This window comes from Taudactylus pleione, unplaced genomic scaffold (genome assembly GCF_031769625.1).
Source record: "Taudactylus pleione unplaced genomic scaffold, aTauple2 ptg000311l, whole genome shotgun sequence".
In the NCBI taxonomy this organism is placed as follows: domain Eukaryota; kingdom Metazoa; phylum Chordata; class Amphibia; order Anura; family Myobatrachidae; genus Taudactylus; species Taudactylus pleione.
In genome coordinates, this window is record NW_028284712.1 from 2,516,136 (window position 1) to 2,534,549 (window position 18,414).

An 18,414-nucleotide genomic window follows, 5' to 3' on the forward strand; every position below is an offset into this window, starting at 1 on the left:
ATTTCATGGGGATGGCTTTCAGTGGGTAGAGTGGGATTAACTCCTAATATAGAGGCATTATAGCTTCCTGTGGTTAGGGCTTCCAGTGGGGATAGCTTCCTAATGGCAGGACATCCAGAAGGAATAGCTACCAGCCTGGGGGGGGGGAGGAATGGGGGCTTCCAGTGTGAAGGGTTTCCATTTATTTAGGGATTTCAATTGGGATGGTTTTCAGGAAAGCTAGCTTCTAGTGGAGAGGGCTTCCAGTTGTAACTCTTCAAGTTAAGGGCTTTCAGTGGGGATTTATTAAACAGGGGAAGGCTTCCAGCAATGAGAGCTTTCCAACAGTTGGGAAGGCTTTCAGAAGGAAAGGTTTCAGAGGTGAGGGCTTCCAGCAGGGAGTTTTCACAGGGCATGGAGTGGGTTTCCAATTGGGAGGGTTTGTAGTGGGAATGACTTAAAATGGGGATCTATTCCAGAGAGAAGGGCTTCAAGTGAAGAGGGTTTCCAGGGGAAATGGTGACTAGTGGTGAGGGCAAGGCTACCAGTAAAGATAGCTTCCATTGTTGATGGCAGGTGCATGGAATCCTCACCAAAGTTTGGCGGAGAAAGTGCTGACTAGAAATTCGCAAATTTGTAAAACGATTTCATCCAGAAAAGGTTAGCAGAGGTGTGTTGTTCGGGTGATACAAAGTTCTGCTTTTCATTTAACAGCCATTTGCTTAGTTTATATTCTAGGAATACAGTCAGGCTGTCAAGGTCCGCTGCAAGGGATTCCTCAATTGCAGTACTGGGAGCCGGGGGGTTAGGGTGGCTAGGAGGCAACTGATGGCATGTCAAATAATAATGTCCTCTTTATTGGTCAAACCCAGGTGTTGGCTCGACCTGACCAGAGGCGCAGAGTCTAACCCACTTGGTGGTCTTCACCAGTGACCCCTCCTTTTGGGATTTGAGTTTCGCTGCACCAAGTGAGCAGGTCACGGCCCTCTGGTCAGGTACCTGGGAGTGACGAAGAGATCGGGAGAATAGTGGGAATAAATCCGCAGGATAATGACTGTAAAGAATACTGTGAGTTCGTACACTGGACTACAATGAAGGAAACTTGAAATGTGAGAACAAAGGAGATCCCAGCAGGGGTTTGCACTAGAGAAGTATCTCTGATGATCCGGACACAGGACTGTATAGAAGAGCAGCACTAGGAGTCAGTACATGAATGACTACACATGAGTACACATGCTGGTGTTCCAGATGCAGGCACAGACACAGGATAATGACACTTGGAATTAGTACACAAAAGCTGAACTGAGTACAAACGCTGGTGATTCAGACGCAGGCACTGGTACAGGAGAATGACACATGAAATTAGTACACAGAAGCTGTACTAAATACACACACTGGTGATTCAGATACAGGCACAGGAGATTTATAACTAGAGTTTCAGCATATACACAGATACTGAATTAGTTAAACTGGAGTTTCAGCACAGAGACAAGTACAGAAATATAAACAGGAGAACCAGATGCTGATTAGTGCTGAAGTTATCTCAACTGGAGTTTCAGCATAGAGACAAATACAGAAGAGATCACTGGAGACTTCTGATGCTGACTAGCACTGGTAGGAGTCACTGGAAATGGATAGCAAAAAGCCAGGAACGAATCCAGACACTAGGATATAACGCTGGTAGGAAGGAACATAGAGGTTGGAAAGCTGCAACAGTTACAAGTCACTGGGAGTACTGAAGCTGAATAGCAGCCTCCTGTTCCTGGAGTCAGGCTAAATAGCCTTAGGTAGCTGGTCATTTAATCGTAAGATCAACTGAGTGACCAAAGGACTACCATTGGGAGAGACTAGTCAGGTGATACGGACCAACATGACTGTGCCTATGCCCGCCACCACGGGAACCAGGATGCATGTGCAGAAGCCCTAGCAGACCCCGCGGAGAATACTCAGCCCACCACTCACCTCCACCCCCGGTGACTGAACACCTAAGCTCAATGACGCAAGTGCAGCGGTGACTAGTGGCCTAAACCAGGCTGCATCCTGACACAGGGTGATGGAAAATTTATCCAGCCAGTTTGGTGTAGTGTGGTATGGTTTGGTGTGGTATGGTTTGGTTTGGTGTGGTATGGTTTGGTGTGGTATGGTTTGGTATAGTATGGTTTGGGGTGGTATGGTTTGGTGTGGTATAATATGGTTTGGTGTGGTGTGGTTTGGTATGGTATGGCTTGGTGTGGTATGGTTTGGTGTGGTGCAGTATGGTCTGGTGTGGTAATGTTTGGTGTGGTATGGTGTGGTATAGTTTGGTGTGGTGTGTTCTGGTATAGTTTGGTGTGGTATGGCTTGGTGTGGCATGGTTTGGTGTGGTATAGTTTGGTGTGGTGCAGTATGGTATGGTGTGTTGTGGTATGGTTTGGTGTGGTATTGCGTGGTATGGTTTGGTGTCGTGCAGTATGGTATGGTCTGATGTGGTATAGTTTGGTATGGTATGGCTTGGTGTGGTATGGTTTGGTGTGGTATGGCTTGGTGTGGTGTCGTATGGCTTGGTGTGGCATGGTATGGTTTGGTGTGGTATGGCTTGGTGTGGTATGGTTTGGTATGGCTTGGTGTGGTATGGTTTGGTATGGCTTGGTGTGGTGCAGTATGGTATGGTGTGGTGTGGTATGGTCTGGTGTGGTATAGTTTGGTATGGTATGGCTTGGTGTGGTATGATTTGGTGTGGTATGGTTTGGTATGGCTTGGTGTGGTATGGCTTGGTGTGGTGTGGCTTGGTGTGGTATGGCTTGGTGTGGCAAGGTATGGTATGGTTTGGTGCTGTATGGCTTGGTGTGGTATGGATTGGTGTGAGCATGATTGGGACCCCCTAATTTGTGTCAGTAAAACATGTAATGTAAAATGGAGGATGATTTCTCTCTATTGATGATAAAGATGGAGAAGAAACTGTAGAATGACGGACACATACAGGCTCATTGTGACATCCTCCAGTACAGCGTATTGCTGTGATATTAGGGCATTTATTAATTATATGAAAATCTGCTTATTAATTTTAGCCTCTGAAAGACCCTAAATCAGCATGAAGCCAGCAACCGTTGTGTCCCAGTAAATAGTATAAGGCCTGCGGCTGGCTGGAGACACAGACTGCGAGGGTAAAGTTCTGACACAACTAGTTAGGCATGTGGAGAGCCCCGTCTCTGGGGGATGGCTGCATTTTAGGTTATCACATTCTATTTGCTTGCTAGAAAAGTCAGACACAGGGGCTGCTAATGCAGTTTGATGCCTCCCCGTGTAATGATCTTGAGGGGAAGGTTTACTTCTCAATGTGAAGTCACTTCATGTCATTCCGAGGAGGATCAAATCATTTCTAATGTACTCTCTGTCCCCAGGATTTGTAAACAAAGTTCTCTGCGAAGCAATAACCCTTCATGGGCTGTAAATGAGAGATACGCAGCTGCTTTCTGACGGATATTTCTGCTCCAATAGTGAATGCGACACATTCACAATATAATCTACATGTCACTTTGCACCAGGGAACCAGAAGAACACCCTGGTTCCGAGCACGTCTGGCACCCGCATACTGAAGTAACTCACGCCTCAGTCATGTTGGTAATGCCTAGTGAGTTGGCACACTTTGCTTTCTACAATACTGGTTTACTTGTACAATTTGGACCCGCTGTACGTCTTATCTGCCCCTGTGCCTGGACTGCTTTTACTGTGTGTAATAATACATTATGGGGTCTATTTACTAAGCAGTGTTAGGAGACCGAGTGAAAAGTGATAAGGTGCCAGCCAATCAGCTCCTAACTGTCATTTTCCAAACACAGCCTGTGAGATGCCAGTTAGGACCTGATTGGCTGGGACCTTATCGCTTTTCACTCTGTCTCCTAACACTGCTTAGTAAATAGACCCCTATGTCTGGTCTGTCCCGTCTATTCATTGTGACAGTGCGAGCCACTCCCACTGCGCATATCAGTTTCAGGGCAGACCAGTACATTATTATAGATCCCATAAAATAGCTGCAGTCTGTACTTGCCTAATTGGGAGTTCCCGGAGAGGAGGTAGAGGTGGGAGGTGCAGTGGGCATGGTGCTGTGATAACAGCGACACTATGCCCTCACCCCTGGGCAACATTATGAGTTACAGCATTGGGCAGTGGAGGATAGGGTATGTGCACACTAGACGATGTGCACCCAGCCTGATGTCAGCAGCAATGGGACCCAGCAGGGGAGCTGGCATCAGCAAGAGCATACACACTTGCTGATATGGGCAGCGATGGAATGATGGCGGGGGGCCATGCAGTAAACTGCCGCATGGCCCTGGCTAACGATGTACCCTGCATGTAGGGCCAACAGAGGATGCCGCTGAGACACGCGGGAGTGAGATCCAGGAGGGCAGCGCCTTAGCAGGGTTCCACCAGTGCCCTGTGTCAGTCCTGCACCCTCCTATGACAATCCGTGAGGGGGTGGGGTTGCTGGCAGGAGAAAGTGTAGGAGCTCCAGGCGGCTCTACACACTGCAGGTTACATGCCCAGTTAAACTAGCCGCAGAGTGTTGTTCCAGGCACATTGCAAACCAGATACGGGGTCACTTGTACTCACCTCCCTACGGCCCTGCAGGAAGGTGACCCGCTCTCACTGATGTGCGGGAAAGTTATTGAAACGTGTGTCTCCCAAACATTCCCAGCCATGCCCCAGTAGCAGCACATTCCCCTCCCACTGTCTAAGCACATTATTCCCTCTCCCCCTATAGCAGAACATTCTCCCCTCTCCCACTGTAGCAGCACATTCTCCCCTCTCCCACTGTCTAAGCACATTCTTCCCTCTCCCACTGTCTAAGCACATTCTTCCCTCTCCCACTATGGCAGCACATTCTCCCCTCTCCCACTGTAGCAGCACATTCTCCCCTCTCCCACTGTAGAAGCACATTCTCATCTCTCCCACTGTCTAAGCACATTATTCCCTCTCCCCCTATAGCAGAACATTCTCCCCTCTCCCACTGTCTAAGCACATTCTTCCCTCTCCCACTATGGCAGCACAATCTCCCCTCTCCCACTGTAGAAGCACATTCTCATCTCTCCCACTGTGTAAGCACATTCTTCCCTCTCCCCCTATGGCAGCACAGTCTCCCCTCTCCCACTGTAGCAGCACATTCTCCCCTCTCCCACTGTAGCCGCACATTCTCCCCTGTAGCAGCGCATTCTCCCCTCTCCCACTGTAGCAGCACATTCTCCCCTCTCCCACTGTAGCAGCACATTCCTCTCCCACTGTCAAAGCACTGTCTCTCCTCTCCCCCTATAGCAGCACATTCTCCCCTCTCCCACTGTAGCAGCACATTCCCCCTCTCCCACTGTAGCCGCACATTCTCCCCTCTCCCATTGTAGCCGCACATTCTCCCCTGTAGCAGCGCATTCTCCCCTCTCCCACTGTAGCAGCACATTCCTCTCCCACTGTCTAAGCACTGTCTCTCCTCTCCCCCTATAGCAGCACATTATTCCCTCTCCCCGTATAGCAGCACATTCTCCCCTCTCCCACTGTAGCCACACATTCTCCCCTCTCCCACTGTAGCCGCACATTCTCCCCTCTCCCATTGTAGCCGCACATTCTCCCCTGTAGCAGTGCATTCTCCCCTCTCCCACTGTAGCAGCACACTCTCCCCTCTCCCACTGTAGCAGCACATTCTCCCCTCTCCCACTGTAGCAGCAATATTCTTCCCTCTCCCACTGTAGCTGCACATTCTCCCCTCTCCCACTGTAGCCGCACATTCTTCCCTCTCCCACTGTAGCCGCACATTCTCCCCTCTCCCACTGTAGCAGCACAGTCTCCTCTTTCCCTCTGTAGCCACACAGTTTCCCCTCTTCAACTGTAGCAGCACAGTCTCCCTTCTCCCACTGTAGCTGCACAGTCTCCCCTCTCCCACTGTAGCTGCACATTCTCCCCTCTCCCACTGTAGCAGCACAGTCTCCACTCTCCCACTGTAGCTGCACAGTCTCCCCTCTCCCACTGTAGCAGCGCATTCTCCCCTCTCCCACTGTAGCCGCACATTCTCCCCTCTCCCACTGTAGCCACACAGTCTCCCCTCTCCCACTGTAGCCGCACATTCTCCCCTCTCCCACTGTAGTCTCCTCTCTCCCACTGTAGCCGCACATTCTCCCCTCTCCCACTGTAGCTGCACATTCTTCCCTCTACCACTGTAGCCGCACATTCTCCCCTCTCCCACTGTAGCAGCACAGTCTCCCCTCTCCCTCTGTAGCCGCACAGTTTCCCCTCTCCCACTGTAGCAGCACATTCTCCCCTCTCCCACTGTAGAAGCACATTCTCCCCTCTCCCCCTATGGCAGCACAGTCTCCCCTCTCCCACTGTAGCAGCACATTCCTCTCCCACTGTCTAAGCACTGTCTCTCCTCTCCCCCTATAGCAGCACATTATTCCCTCTCCCCCTATAGCAGCACATTCTCCCCTCTCCCACTGTAGCAGCACATTCTCCCCTCTCCCACTGTAGCCGCACATTCTCCCCTCTCCCATTGTAGCCGCACATTCTCCCCTGTAGCAGCGCATTCTCCCCTCTCCCACTGTAGCAGCACATTCTCCCCTCTCCCACTGTAGCAGCACATTCCTCTCCCACTGTCTAAGCACTGTCTCTCCTCTCCCCCTATAGCAGCACATTATTCCCTCTCCCCTATAGCAGCACATTCTCCCCTCTCCCACTGTAGCAGCACATTCTCCCCTCTCCCACTGTAGCAGCACATTCTCCCTCTCCCACTGTAGCCGCACATTCTCCCCTCTCCCATTGTAGCCGCACATTCTCCCCTGTAGCAGCGCAATCTCCCCTCTCCCACTGTAGCAGCATATTCCTCTCCCACTGTCTAAGCACTGTCTCTCCTCTCCCCCTATAGCAGCACATTATTCCCTCTCCCCGTATAGCAGCACATTCTCCCCTCTCCCACTGTAGCCACACATTCTCCCCTCTCCCACTGTAGCCGCACAATCTCCCCTCTCCCACTGTAGCCGCACAGTCTCCCCTCTCCCACTGTAGCCGCACATTCTCCCCTCTCCCATTGTAGCCGCACATTCTCCCCTGTAGCAGCGCATTCTCCCCTCTCCCACTGTAGCAGCACATTCTCCCCTCTCCCACTGTAGCAGCACATTCTCCCCTCTGCCACTGTAGCAGCAATATTCTCCCCTCTCCCACTGTAGCCGCACATTCTCCCCTCTCCCACTGTAGCCGCACATTCTTCCCTCTCCCACTGTAGCCGCACATTCTCCCCTCTCCCACTGTAGCAGCACAGTCTCCCCTCTCCCTCTGTAGCCACACAGTTTCCCCTCTTCCACTGTAGCAGCACAGTCTCCCCTCTCCCACTGTAGCCACACAGTCTCCCCTCTCCCACTGTAGCTGCACATTCTCCCCTCTCCCACTGTAGCAGCACAGTCTCCACTCTCCCACTGTAGCTGCACAGTCTCCCCTCTCCCACTGTAGCAGCGCATTCTCCCCTCTCCCACTGTAGCAGCACAGTCTCCTCTCTCCCACTGTAGCCACACAGTCTCCCCTCTCCCACTGTAGCTGCACATTCTTCCCTCTCCCACTGTAGCCGCACATTCTCCCCTCTCCCACTGTAGCAGCACAGTCTCCCCTCTCCCACTGTAGCTGCACAGTTTCCCCTCTCCCACTGTAGCCGCACATTCTTCCCTCTCCCACTGTAGGCGCGCATTCTCCCCTCTCCCACTGTAGCCGCACATTCTCCCCTCTCCCACTGTAGCCACGCATTCCCCCTTCTCCCACTGTAGCCACACAGTCTCCCCTCTCCCACTGTAGCCGCACATTCTACCCTCTCCTTTTGTAGCCGCACAGTCTCCCCTCTCCCACTGTAGCTGCACATTCTCCCCTCTCCCACTGTAGCAGCACATTCTCCCCTCTCCCCCTATAGCAGCACATTCTCCCCTCTCCCACTGTAGCCGCATATTCTCCCCTCTCCCACTGTAGCTGCACATTCTCCCCTCTCCCACTGTAACAGCACATTCTCCCCACTCCCACTGTAGCTGCACATTCTCCCCTCTCCCACTGTAGCTGCACATTCTTCCCACTCCCACTGTAGCTGCACATTGTAATGTTACTTAAGAATGAACCACAGTATTCTGGTTTCTTACAATCCATTGGGTGATATGAACTGAAAATTTTCAAAATGTATTGCTGTAACCTGCAGCCCAGCACATACTGTCATATTGTCCTGGATTTAAGTTAAATATTTCTGCCTGTATATATATATCTATGTATATCTATACTATATATATATATATATATATATATATTTATATTAGGTATATAGATGAATATCGCAGTTTAAAGTCGCAATTATTTTTGCAGTCACATCTTGTCAGTTACGATTGAGGGTATATGATACATTTTATTGTATAATAATGTTGAACTGTGTTTTATAAACTTACTGCTTGAGCGTAGGCGCCATAGGCCCCGAACTGGATTGCCATGGGGTTGAACATTCCCATCTGCCCAGCCATTTGTTGCATGCGCCTCATTGTGCGTTCCTTGTCTGTGTCAGCAAATTTCACCACCAGGCTCGAAGATGCCCCCTAGGGGGAAAAAAAAGTATAAGAAAATATTATTTGTTAGTAAACCTCAGAACTAGTAACACACACAAACATGCAAACACATGCTCCACTAGTCTAGTATTTTGTGCATTTCGAATCTAACAATGAAGTATAAACCAATCACCATGTATCATGTTATTATATTACAAAGTGGGACAATAAATAGATGAAATATATATTTCTGTGCCATCTATAGTAATACAAATTTAGGAGTAATAAAAAGATAAGTGAGATAAAGCAGTATTTTTTTATGCAGTGTAAACCAGACAAATCACGGGGCTGAATCAGCCGTGGTCCCGCTGCGTGCCGCAGTTTGCGCAAGTAAATCTATGCCTCCCTCAGTATACGTACTGTACATTTACAGAGTAATGTGGCTGCATTTGTGCAGTGGCAGACGTTTGCACAGGGGCTAGGGGAGTCTCTGTGTAGGTAGTGTAGCGGCACTGGTGTGCCTCATTTTATGGAGCAGGGCAAAATAATTACATTTCATTTGCAGCGAGATTGTAAAGAGAAAATGGGGAGGAGAGAGGTTCTGTGGGCGCTCTGGGCCTGATTCAGAGCCGGACGCTCTTTCAGAGCGCTCGCTCTGAATCAGTGCCCGCCTATTGTATTTTTAGAGCGGCCTCCTGGCCACAGCTAGTGCGAGCGGCCAGGGTGATGGTCACGATGGTCAAGACCATCGGGACCATCGGACTTGCGACGAGACCCTTGTGGTAGGGTACAGAGCAAGAAGTCCACCCACTGACATCACTTGTGATGTCAGTGGGGCCGGCCCTAGACAGTAGGCGTTCCCATGGGAACACCTCCATCTGGGCAGCCACGCCCCCGGCACGCCCAACAAAGGGGGCGTGCTGTCACTCACCATCGACAGCACGCCCCCTTTGTAGCGAGACCCAGAGCGATGGCTTGCCCGTCGCAATCCGGGTCTCGCGGATGCGCACAACGGAGCCGCCTCCGTAGTGCGCATGCGCACTGGGCCAACATCGACCCGCTTGCGAGCGCTCAGCGCTCGCGAGCGGGTCTGAATCAGGCCCTCTGTGCGGAGGAGCATTCAGTATGGCCACAATCACTACATTAATTGATTCATAGGACTGAATAAGCCAGAGCAACATCAAACCATGATGTTATTAGTGCGGGGCCCTTTTTAGATGTTAGTGGTTTCCCTTTCATGGTTAATTTGGCAATGAGGTTGTGGACTGGCAGCCTATCACAGTGTTGCAGTGTTATATTATTATACTCCTTTCACACAGAAATATCGCTTTTACCTGGCATTTGAGTGCCTGGTGGCTTTGCCGGTCCTAGCCTTATACCCCTTTCACACAGAAAATCAAATTACCGGGTAAAGCACTTTTACCCAGTAATTTGCAGATCAACACAGGGGGGGGGGGGGGGGGTTTGTGTTTGAAAGGGTCAACCCGGGTCGAACACATATTCAACAGAGAACACAGATTCCGGATTATTGTGAATCTGCGAGTGCACAGAATCCGTTCTGCGCGTGTACAGTAAGGCTTCTGCATGATCACACGCAGCCTCCGCTATGCCTCTGCATGATTGACAGGCAGAGGCATTTACGGGGCTTGGAAGGCCGGCGTTCCCGGAAACGGGGGCGTGACGGCCCTGTTTTCCAGGAGTGGCAAAGCCAGGAACTGCATCCACGGACACAGTTTCCTGGCCTCGCGAACCCGGCCAGCCTGCGTAAGTTTAGGCCTACTCAGCTGGACGCCACCATCCACAATTGCACCCGATGGCCACGATAGGTATCCCAGCCTGCAAACTTGGTTGCAGTGCTGGGATTGCAAATGCAGTAAGGGGTGTCAGACACCTCTTGCTGCATTTGCTATTTGCAAGGACGGAATTGCAAAGCTGATTCCGTTCTGTGCTGAATCAGCCCCTAAATCCGCTTGAAAGCTGCAAGAAAATCACAAGAGGCATCAGCTTTTGCAAATACGTACAGTACATCTCAGAATCAGGCCTTAAGTCACTTTAGATACTGTATTACACCCTCTCTGTACACCTAGGCACAATTCTAGTTTGCAGGGACATCTCCAGTAGGGGAGACTACTGGGCATACACTGGGCTTACACTAGTCTGGGCATACACTGGGCTTACACTAGTCTGGGCATACACTGGGCTTACACTAGTCTGGGCATACACTGGGCACACTATGCAAATCAACAGATTTTGGAGTGTGTACCGAATGCGCATTTAACAATAAGACCCAGGAACTTATTCAAACCCAGTCGTTAGCTCTACGAGCTTGAAACCGAGTCGATGTTGCTCCAGTGCGCATGCGCACGACGGAGCCGGCTCCAACATGCGCATGCGCTAGACCCGGCTAACGACGGGTGATCCGTCGTTAGGGATCTCGTAGCAGACGGGGCGAGCTGTCGATGTTGAGTGACAGCTCGCTCCGTTTGCTGGGCGGGCCGGGGGCGTGCCCGGCCAAACGGAGGTGTTCCTGTTGGAACGCTTGCCGTTTGGGGGCGGCCCCACTGACATCATCAGTGATGTCAGTGGGAAGCTTCCTGCTCAAACAGAGCAGGGAGCTCCCTGGGGCTTACGGTTGACGAGACCCTACCTTAGGGTCTCGTGGTAAGCCCCTTAGCGGTCGTTAGAGCTGTGGGTGTTAACCCACAGCCGAACGACCGACATGGAGGCGGCCATTCAGGATGCAAGCGGCCGCTCTGTTTCGGAACGACCGCTTGCATCCTATGACCGCCTCTGAATGAGGCCCCCAGTCTCCTCCAACATTATTATTGTCAACAAAATAAAGATGGCTAAATTAGTTTTCCAACTATATATACAGCAAATAAACAAATACCTTTTTTTTAAGGAATCTAATCTTCTAAAACAAACTCCATCTCGTTTTTAATTTTGCAGCTTCTGGCCGGTTTATGACACTAAGAGAGAATATTTGTATATTGACCAGAAATTCTAATTTTAAATGAATAAAACACATGCGTGCTTTGATGCCACAGGGGGGAACAAGTCCCATTTTTTTTAAAGGCATTATGTTGTTATTGATCAGTCTCTTAATTGCACCTCATCGACAAAGGGATATTTTTAATGCATACATTTCCTGCTAAGTTTCAGCCTTCCCAGCCCTAATTAGACTGCAATGCTTATTTAATTAACCGTGATCTGCTGTGCTATCCACTAAGCCGGTTGTAATGACCGCAGACTCGTTACAGCGTAGTGAGAAATATACAGGGGATATTGGCTCGGCTACTTTAGATTAGAAGCAGTTTCTTACTGTTCATTTCTAAAGTGTCTGTTTTTATGGTGGGCCTGTTGTTTTGTTTTGCCCGTGTGTGAAATAAAATGTGAGTTATACTGAGCTCGTAAACTTTTTCCAAAATGTTGTATACCCTTCGGTAGGACGTCAGTACTATATTGTAACTGCTCTTCTGTTTGTTAAATAATAAAAGTTATACTGTATTTATCACAATACGCATTTTTGATGCAGATGTGATAAATATTTTGCGCCCACATTCGCAATGTGAAAATTTACATTTTCATGCAAATTTAGTGCTAAGCTCCTACCAGGAGACGGGCTCCGATTAGCACCTGTCCTGGCGAAGAGCTGGAAGCAGAGAAAAAGGGGCACAAGTGTCATTAGGGGGGAGGGGGGTTAGGTGGAGAAGGATCACTCTATTACCCCTTTTCCACCTAAATTCCGGATCAGACCCGGAATTTTGTCGGCGCCGACTCGGGATATTCCCGAGTCAGCGCCGCTCACACCGCAGTCGGGTCTGCATAGACCCGGCTTTTGCGGAGTGAAAGTGGTCGCTTGGAGATTATGTCATCTCCAAGCGCCATTGAAGCCGGACCAATCGGCCAGCTAGCAGCGCACTCCAGGTCATCGTGACCCGGAGTGCGCTGTTCTCACAGCAGGGTTTCACGGGCTACGCCCGTATTAAACCCTGCTAGTTACCTGGGTTGGATTGCCGGGTCACTCGACCCGGCGATCCAACTCTCTGCCCTTTTACACCAGGGAGCTGCCCGGGTTAACCCTTCAAAAACCCGGGTTTTAGCTCCGGTGTAAAAGGGGTATAAGAAACATCCCAAATATAGTAACCTATATTCTAACGCCATCTTCTATTGATATCTGCTGTGGTTCCTCCTTTAATTCCAGGGATCCTTAATACTGATTCAGAAATCCTTAATATTGATTAATAAATATGCGCCTAAATTTTATTCTCCATTCAAAATATATTTATGTTTATTAACTATATTTGAATGACTTGATAGAGATTTTTCTATCATTATAATATTGTTGTCAGTTCCTCTGTTTTCATTTTATATAACATATTATAAGACTCTATTTGTCAGGTCTCTTGCGTACTGTGGCCCTGATTCAGAGCCGCTCGCAAAAAGTCAGGGCAGACGCTTTTTTTTGGAAAACCGGCCTCCTGGCCGCTCGCTAAGCTGTGGGTGACCACCCACAGCCTTTGCGAGCGGCCAGGTGATGGTCGCGATGGTCGGGCTTGCGACGAGACCCTTGTGGTAGGGTCTCGTATGCCGCAAGTCCCAGTGAGCTTCCTGCTCTAATAGAGCAGGAAGCTCACTACTGACATCACGAGTGATGTCAGTAGGGCCGCCCCCAAACGGCAGGCGTTCCTTCATTTGGCCAGCCTCCTCCCCACCCCACCTGCAAAACGGGGCTAGCCTCGTTTGTAGCGAGCCCCGGAGCGAGTGAATTTCTCACCCGCTCCGGGGCTCACGCACGCCGCGCATGCGCAGTGCCCCACCATCGACTAGCTTGCGAGCGCATAGCACTTGCGAGCGGGTCTGAATGAGGCCCAGTGTGTGCTGTTGCACGCGGTAGATTTCTGGTGAGTTTCTAGTGAGTTTCAAGTCACTTTATGTACCAGAATGCGGCTAGACGCAAAGTCGCCAGAAATCCGCGTGAATCAGTCTTGACTGGATGCCAGTCGCCGCAGCAATTCTTTACATGTTAAACATAAAAGTCATCAGAAATGCAAAAACATTGCGCATAATAAAGAGCCACACAATGTAGAGCCACATAACATACATGTACTACTTTGTCCCTATTTAAGGGACCCTAAAATGATAAAAATATTATTGATCAAGAATTTTTTTAAATAATTTTATTATTGGAGCATATTACATAATTGAGGCAAACACCAATTGTATAACAAACTTGTGTGGCACTAAAAGCAACAGCATGGTTGTACGTCTTCTATCATTACTTAATTAGTATGGCCTCAATGAACATAAAATTATTATTGTCCATATAATTTTAAATGTTATTACTTGTAAACATAATTGCCCTCAATAATAAAGTCTTTAAATAATTGTCTCATTGAAATTTTTATTATTTTGGGGGCCCCTTTGATTGAGTATTAACCATTGGCAAAGAAATATATATATTTGTAATGTGGCTCTTAGGGGCCTATGTACTAAGCCTTGCAAAGAGATAAAATGGACAGCGATAAAGTACCAGCCAATCAGCTCCTAACTATTATATTACAGGCTGTGTTTGAAAAATGACAGTTAGCAGCTGATTGGTTCATACTTTATCTCCGTCCACTCTCCAAGGATTAATACATCTGGCCCTAAGCCTCAAAATCACCTCCTATTGCATCTTGTGACTTTGAGGGGAAAACCATTGGAATCGTGCCACGATTTACGTTAAGTTAAAAGCTAGTCTGGTCTTTCAGCCTAATCCCTGAACAATCTGGTCTGTTCAATATGGTACTTTACATATAGCCAGATTGGTCAAGGGTCCAGTCATTCCAGACTTGATACTGTACCTTCAGACATTCTCTGGTGTAGAGCTACTGTATGATAACTCTGTAAAATATCAGGATATTACCTGCATTGATATATTATTATTATTATCATTTATTTATATGACGCCACAAGTGTTCCGCAGCGCCTTGCAAAGTACATAAACAAATTGTAGACAAGCGACTTACAGAACAATACAATACAGGACCAGGACATGGATAATATATATATTGCTACATTAGCGACCAAAACACCCAGATAAGCAACAGAGCGTAAGCAACCAAGTGTTAGGTGCCCTAGTCGGGAGTAAGAAGTAGATGAAACTAAAGTAGGGAGAAGCACAAGAGGGTAGAGGGCCCTGCTCGTAAGAGCTTACATTCTAAAAGTTACATATACATATACAGCATTTTCTTAGGGCTTGACTTCAAGAGCAGTTGTAGCATTGCCCATGGTGACATAACTCAGTGGGCAGTCTATAAAGAACCCAATGCTGATGTAACTGACCATAGAAAGATTCATCCAGCCCTGGTGTGTACCCCAAGAAACCCTTCCATTGCAATATATGAGAAGATCTGCTGGGTGATAACAGTAAATAATTTTTAAAATGCGCGCTCCCGTTTTTCGCCCTAACCTATTACAAAAGACGCGAAAACGCATATGTGCGAAAACTGCGCATGGTGAAATCCGCGAAAAGTACAGCACATTTTGGGGAAGTCAGTCCGTACCCCATAAAAAGCCTAAATGACATCGGAAGTCAATATAGAAGTGTATCACTGGCCCTAATAAAAGTATTTTGGGTTCTTAAATTGTGTTATATGCATATTTGCTTAAGTGTTGAAAAATTCTAAAAAGCAATATACAGTATTTTGGAGAATGTCAGGCCTCAGGCTGCGTAGGGCATCGCAGTGGATAATTTATGCACGCCCCTGCAACGGTGTTCAAACGCACTGGCACGCCTGCGTTCGACCACCCACAAACGGCACTTCATGTTAATCACGCTTCCTGTCAATCACTCTTGCAGTCCCGATCGCAGTGGCCAGTTCGTGCACGTGCACTGCGATGCACAGTACGCAACAATCGTCCGATGGCGTGCGTATTAGCAACTGCGTTCCTTGCTGAATCAGGCCCCAAGTCCCCACATTTTTAGCAAAAAATCGGGATTTTGCACATTTATTCACCTGTTCTGAGATGGTGAAAACAGTTTGCCGTTTTTTGGCTATGGCGTTTTAACATGTGCGCAAACTTCGGCAATAGGATTGCTCGATGCGCAGTTTCCGGCGAATAGTTCGCACCTGCGAATGCTATTCGCTAAAACGTTGCTTTTCGCAGCTAATTGAACTTGCCCCATAGCCTGCTAATACTAGCATACTGTATTTCTCGATAACGGCAAATGACTTTTAAGTCTCCATTAACTGTAATGAATCAGTTGGTAAATATAAGCCATTTGAAAAGCCCACTGGTTGTACTGTACCAGAATGGGGGAGCCCAGCTCCTTAAGTGACATTATACACTAAGAAGGGTAAGGCTGATAACAGTCTCTTTGCATTACATATAATAGCCACTGAGTGCCTCTGCCCTGATAATTTAATGAAAACTCAGATAATTTAAAATGTCCTTATTGTCCTTGTACCTGTCTAGTGCGAGATTCAATCCAGTAGATGAGGTTTTAATGATCGCACTGACTATCTGTAATTGTTGGGTAATTGGCCAATACAATTTCACACTTAAACAACAACAACAACAAGCTTCTCCTATTGGTAATTAATATTCCCCATCCACTCCGAGATAAAAAAGTGATATGAAGATCATTGGTTTCTCTATACTAAGAGGAGAATGCATTAACACATAGGGGTAAATTTACTAAAGAGAGAATTTTTAGAAGTGAGTTTCAGAAGTGATGTTGCCCATAGCAACCAATCAGATTCTACTTAACATTTAACTAGCACCTTCTAGAAGATAATAGCTGTGGGCAACATCTCCACTTCTAAAAACTCTCACTTTAGTAAATTTACCCCTTATTGTTAAAACAAGGTGTTGTGCCAAAAGTGTACCCACTGTCTTTATCCAGTGGTGGCAGTCGTACACACGTACCACTGGGGAACACAGCGTATTCTCAGCTCAGCCTAAGTAGAATAGTATGTCATGCTTATTATGGTTCTAGTTGGTACTTTGCAGACTACACATGAGGTGCATTGAGGTGGTCACAAGGCAGAAAGTAGACCAATATAAAGTTGGACGCGTGAATATTGATGCATGTAGAGGTGATGTGACACTACAGTCTGCCCATAGTGTGATAGGACAATCACATTGCTACTATGTGCTGCTAGAGGACCCTGCTGCTTTATAGATATACCCCTCACTGACCGGCTGCAATAAGATGTCTCTCAGTCATCAATCAGCTCAGGCACGAGCCAGAATCCTGGTTCCCACATGAGCACTGAAACTAAAAACCTGGCCTGGGGCTTCCAGCTCTAACCTCCACAAAACAAATTTGAAAAATACATTCTAAGGTAGAATGAAAATATGGAAAAATAAAATTTAGTTAGTACATATGGAGGGAGAGAAGAGAGTACATATGGAGGAAGGAGAGGAGAGAAGAGAGTACATATGGAGGGAGAGAAGAGAGTACATATGGAAGAAGAGAAGATAGTACATATGGAGGAAGGAGAGAAGAGAGTACATATGGAGGAGGGAGAGAAGAGAGTACATATGGAGGGAGAGAAAAGAGTACATATGGAGGAAGGAGAGAAGAGAGCACATATGGAGGGAGAGAAGAGAGTACATATGGAGGAAGAAGAGAAGAGAGTACATATGGAGGAAGGAGAGAAGAGAGTACATATGGAGGAAGGAGAGAAGAGAGTACATATGGAGGCAGGAAAGAAGAGAGTACATATGGAGGAGGGAGAGAAGAGAGTACATATGGAGGAATAAGAGAAGAGAGTATATATGGAGGAGGGAGAGAAGAGAGTACATATGGAGGAAGGAGAGAAGAGAGTACATATGGAGGAAGGAGAGAAGAGAGTACATATGGAGGCAGGAAAGAAGAGAGTACATATGGAGGAAGGAGAGAAGAGAGCACATATGGAGGGAGAGAAGAGAGTACATATGGAGGAAGAAGAGAAGAGAGTACATATGGAGGAAGGAGAGAAGAGAGTACATATGGAGGAAGGAGAGAAGAGAGTACATATGGAGGCAGGAAAGAAGAGAGTACATATGGAGGAGGGAGAGAAGAGAGTACATATGGATGAGGGATAGAAGAGAGTACATATGGAGGAGGGAGAGAAGAGAGTACATATGGAGGAAGGAGAGAAGAGAGTACATATGGAGGAGGGAGAGAAGAGAGCACATATGGAGGGAGAGAAGAGAGTACATATGGAGGAAGAAGAGAAGAAAGTACATATGGAGGAAGGAGAGAAGAGAGTGCATATGGATTAGGGAGAGAAGAGAGTACATATGGAGGAGGGAGAGAAGAGAGTACAAATGGAGGAAGGAGAGATGAGAGTACATATGGAGGAGGGAGAGAAGAGGGAATATATAAAGGAAGGAGAGAAGTATAAAGACATTGAGGAAAGAGAGGAGAGAGAAGACATGAAAGAAGAAGAAGAAAAGAGAGAAGACATGGAGGGAGGAGAGAGAAGATATAGTGGAAGGGGAGAAGAGAGAGGACATGGGGGGAGAAAAGAAGAGAGAAGATATAAAGAAAGGAGAGCAGAGAGAAGATATGGAGGAAGGAAAGACTATAGATTATATTGAAAAAGGGGAATAAAGAGAGAATGTATTGAGAAAGGGGAATAAAGAGAATATATGGAGAAAGGGGAATAAGGAGAGAATGTATGGAGGACAGAAGATATGGAGGAAGGAGAGAAGAGAAAATATATAGAGGAGGGAGAAGGGAGAAGATATAGAGGAAGAAGAGTACAGAGAAGATACAGTATGGAGGAAGTGGAGAAAATAGAAGATATGGAGGAAAGAGTGAGGAAACTAGAAATGAAGGAAGGAGAGATATGGAGGGAGATATGGGGGAAGGAGACAAGAGAGAAGATATGGAGGACGTAGAGAAGAGAGAAGATATGGAGGATGTAGAGAAGAG

At 47.6% G+C, this 18,414-nt stretch overlaps 1 protein-coding gene across 13 annotated transcripts in view; it reads right to left on the bottom strand.

Annotated features, from left to right (window-relative positions):
- Nucleotides 1-18,414, bottom strand: part of CELF4 (CUGBP Elav-like family member 4) — a 1,205,468-nt gene that overhangs the window by 139,265 nt on the left and 1,047,789 nt on the right. For all 13 annotated transcript variants that reach the window (XR_015868754.1, XM_088442426.1, XM_088442425.1 and 10 more), the window contains one exon: nt 8,409-8,552. Coding sequence is in view for 12 of the 13 variants with exons in the window: in XM_088442426.1 (XP_088298552.1) it covers nt 8,409-8,552 (144 nt within the window). In the remaining variant the exon portion in view is untranslated. The remainder of the gene's footprint in view (nt 1-8,408; nt 8,553-18,414) is intronic.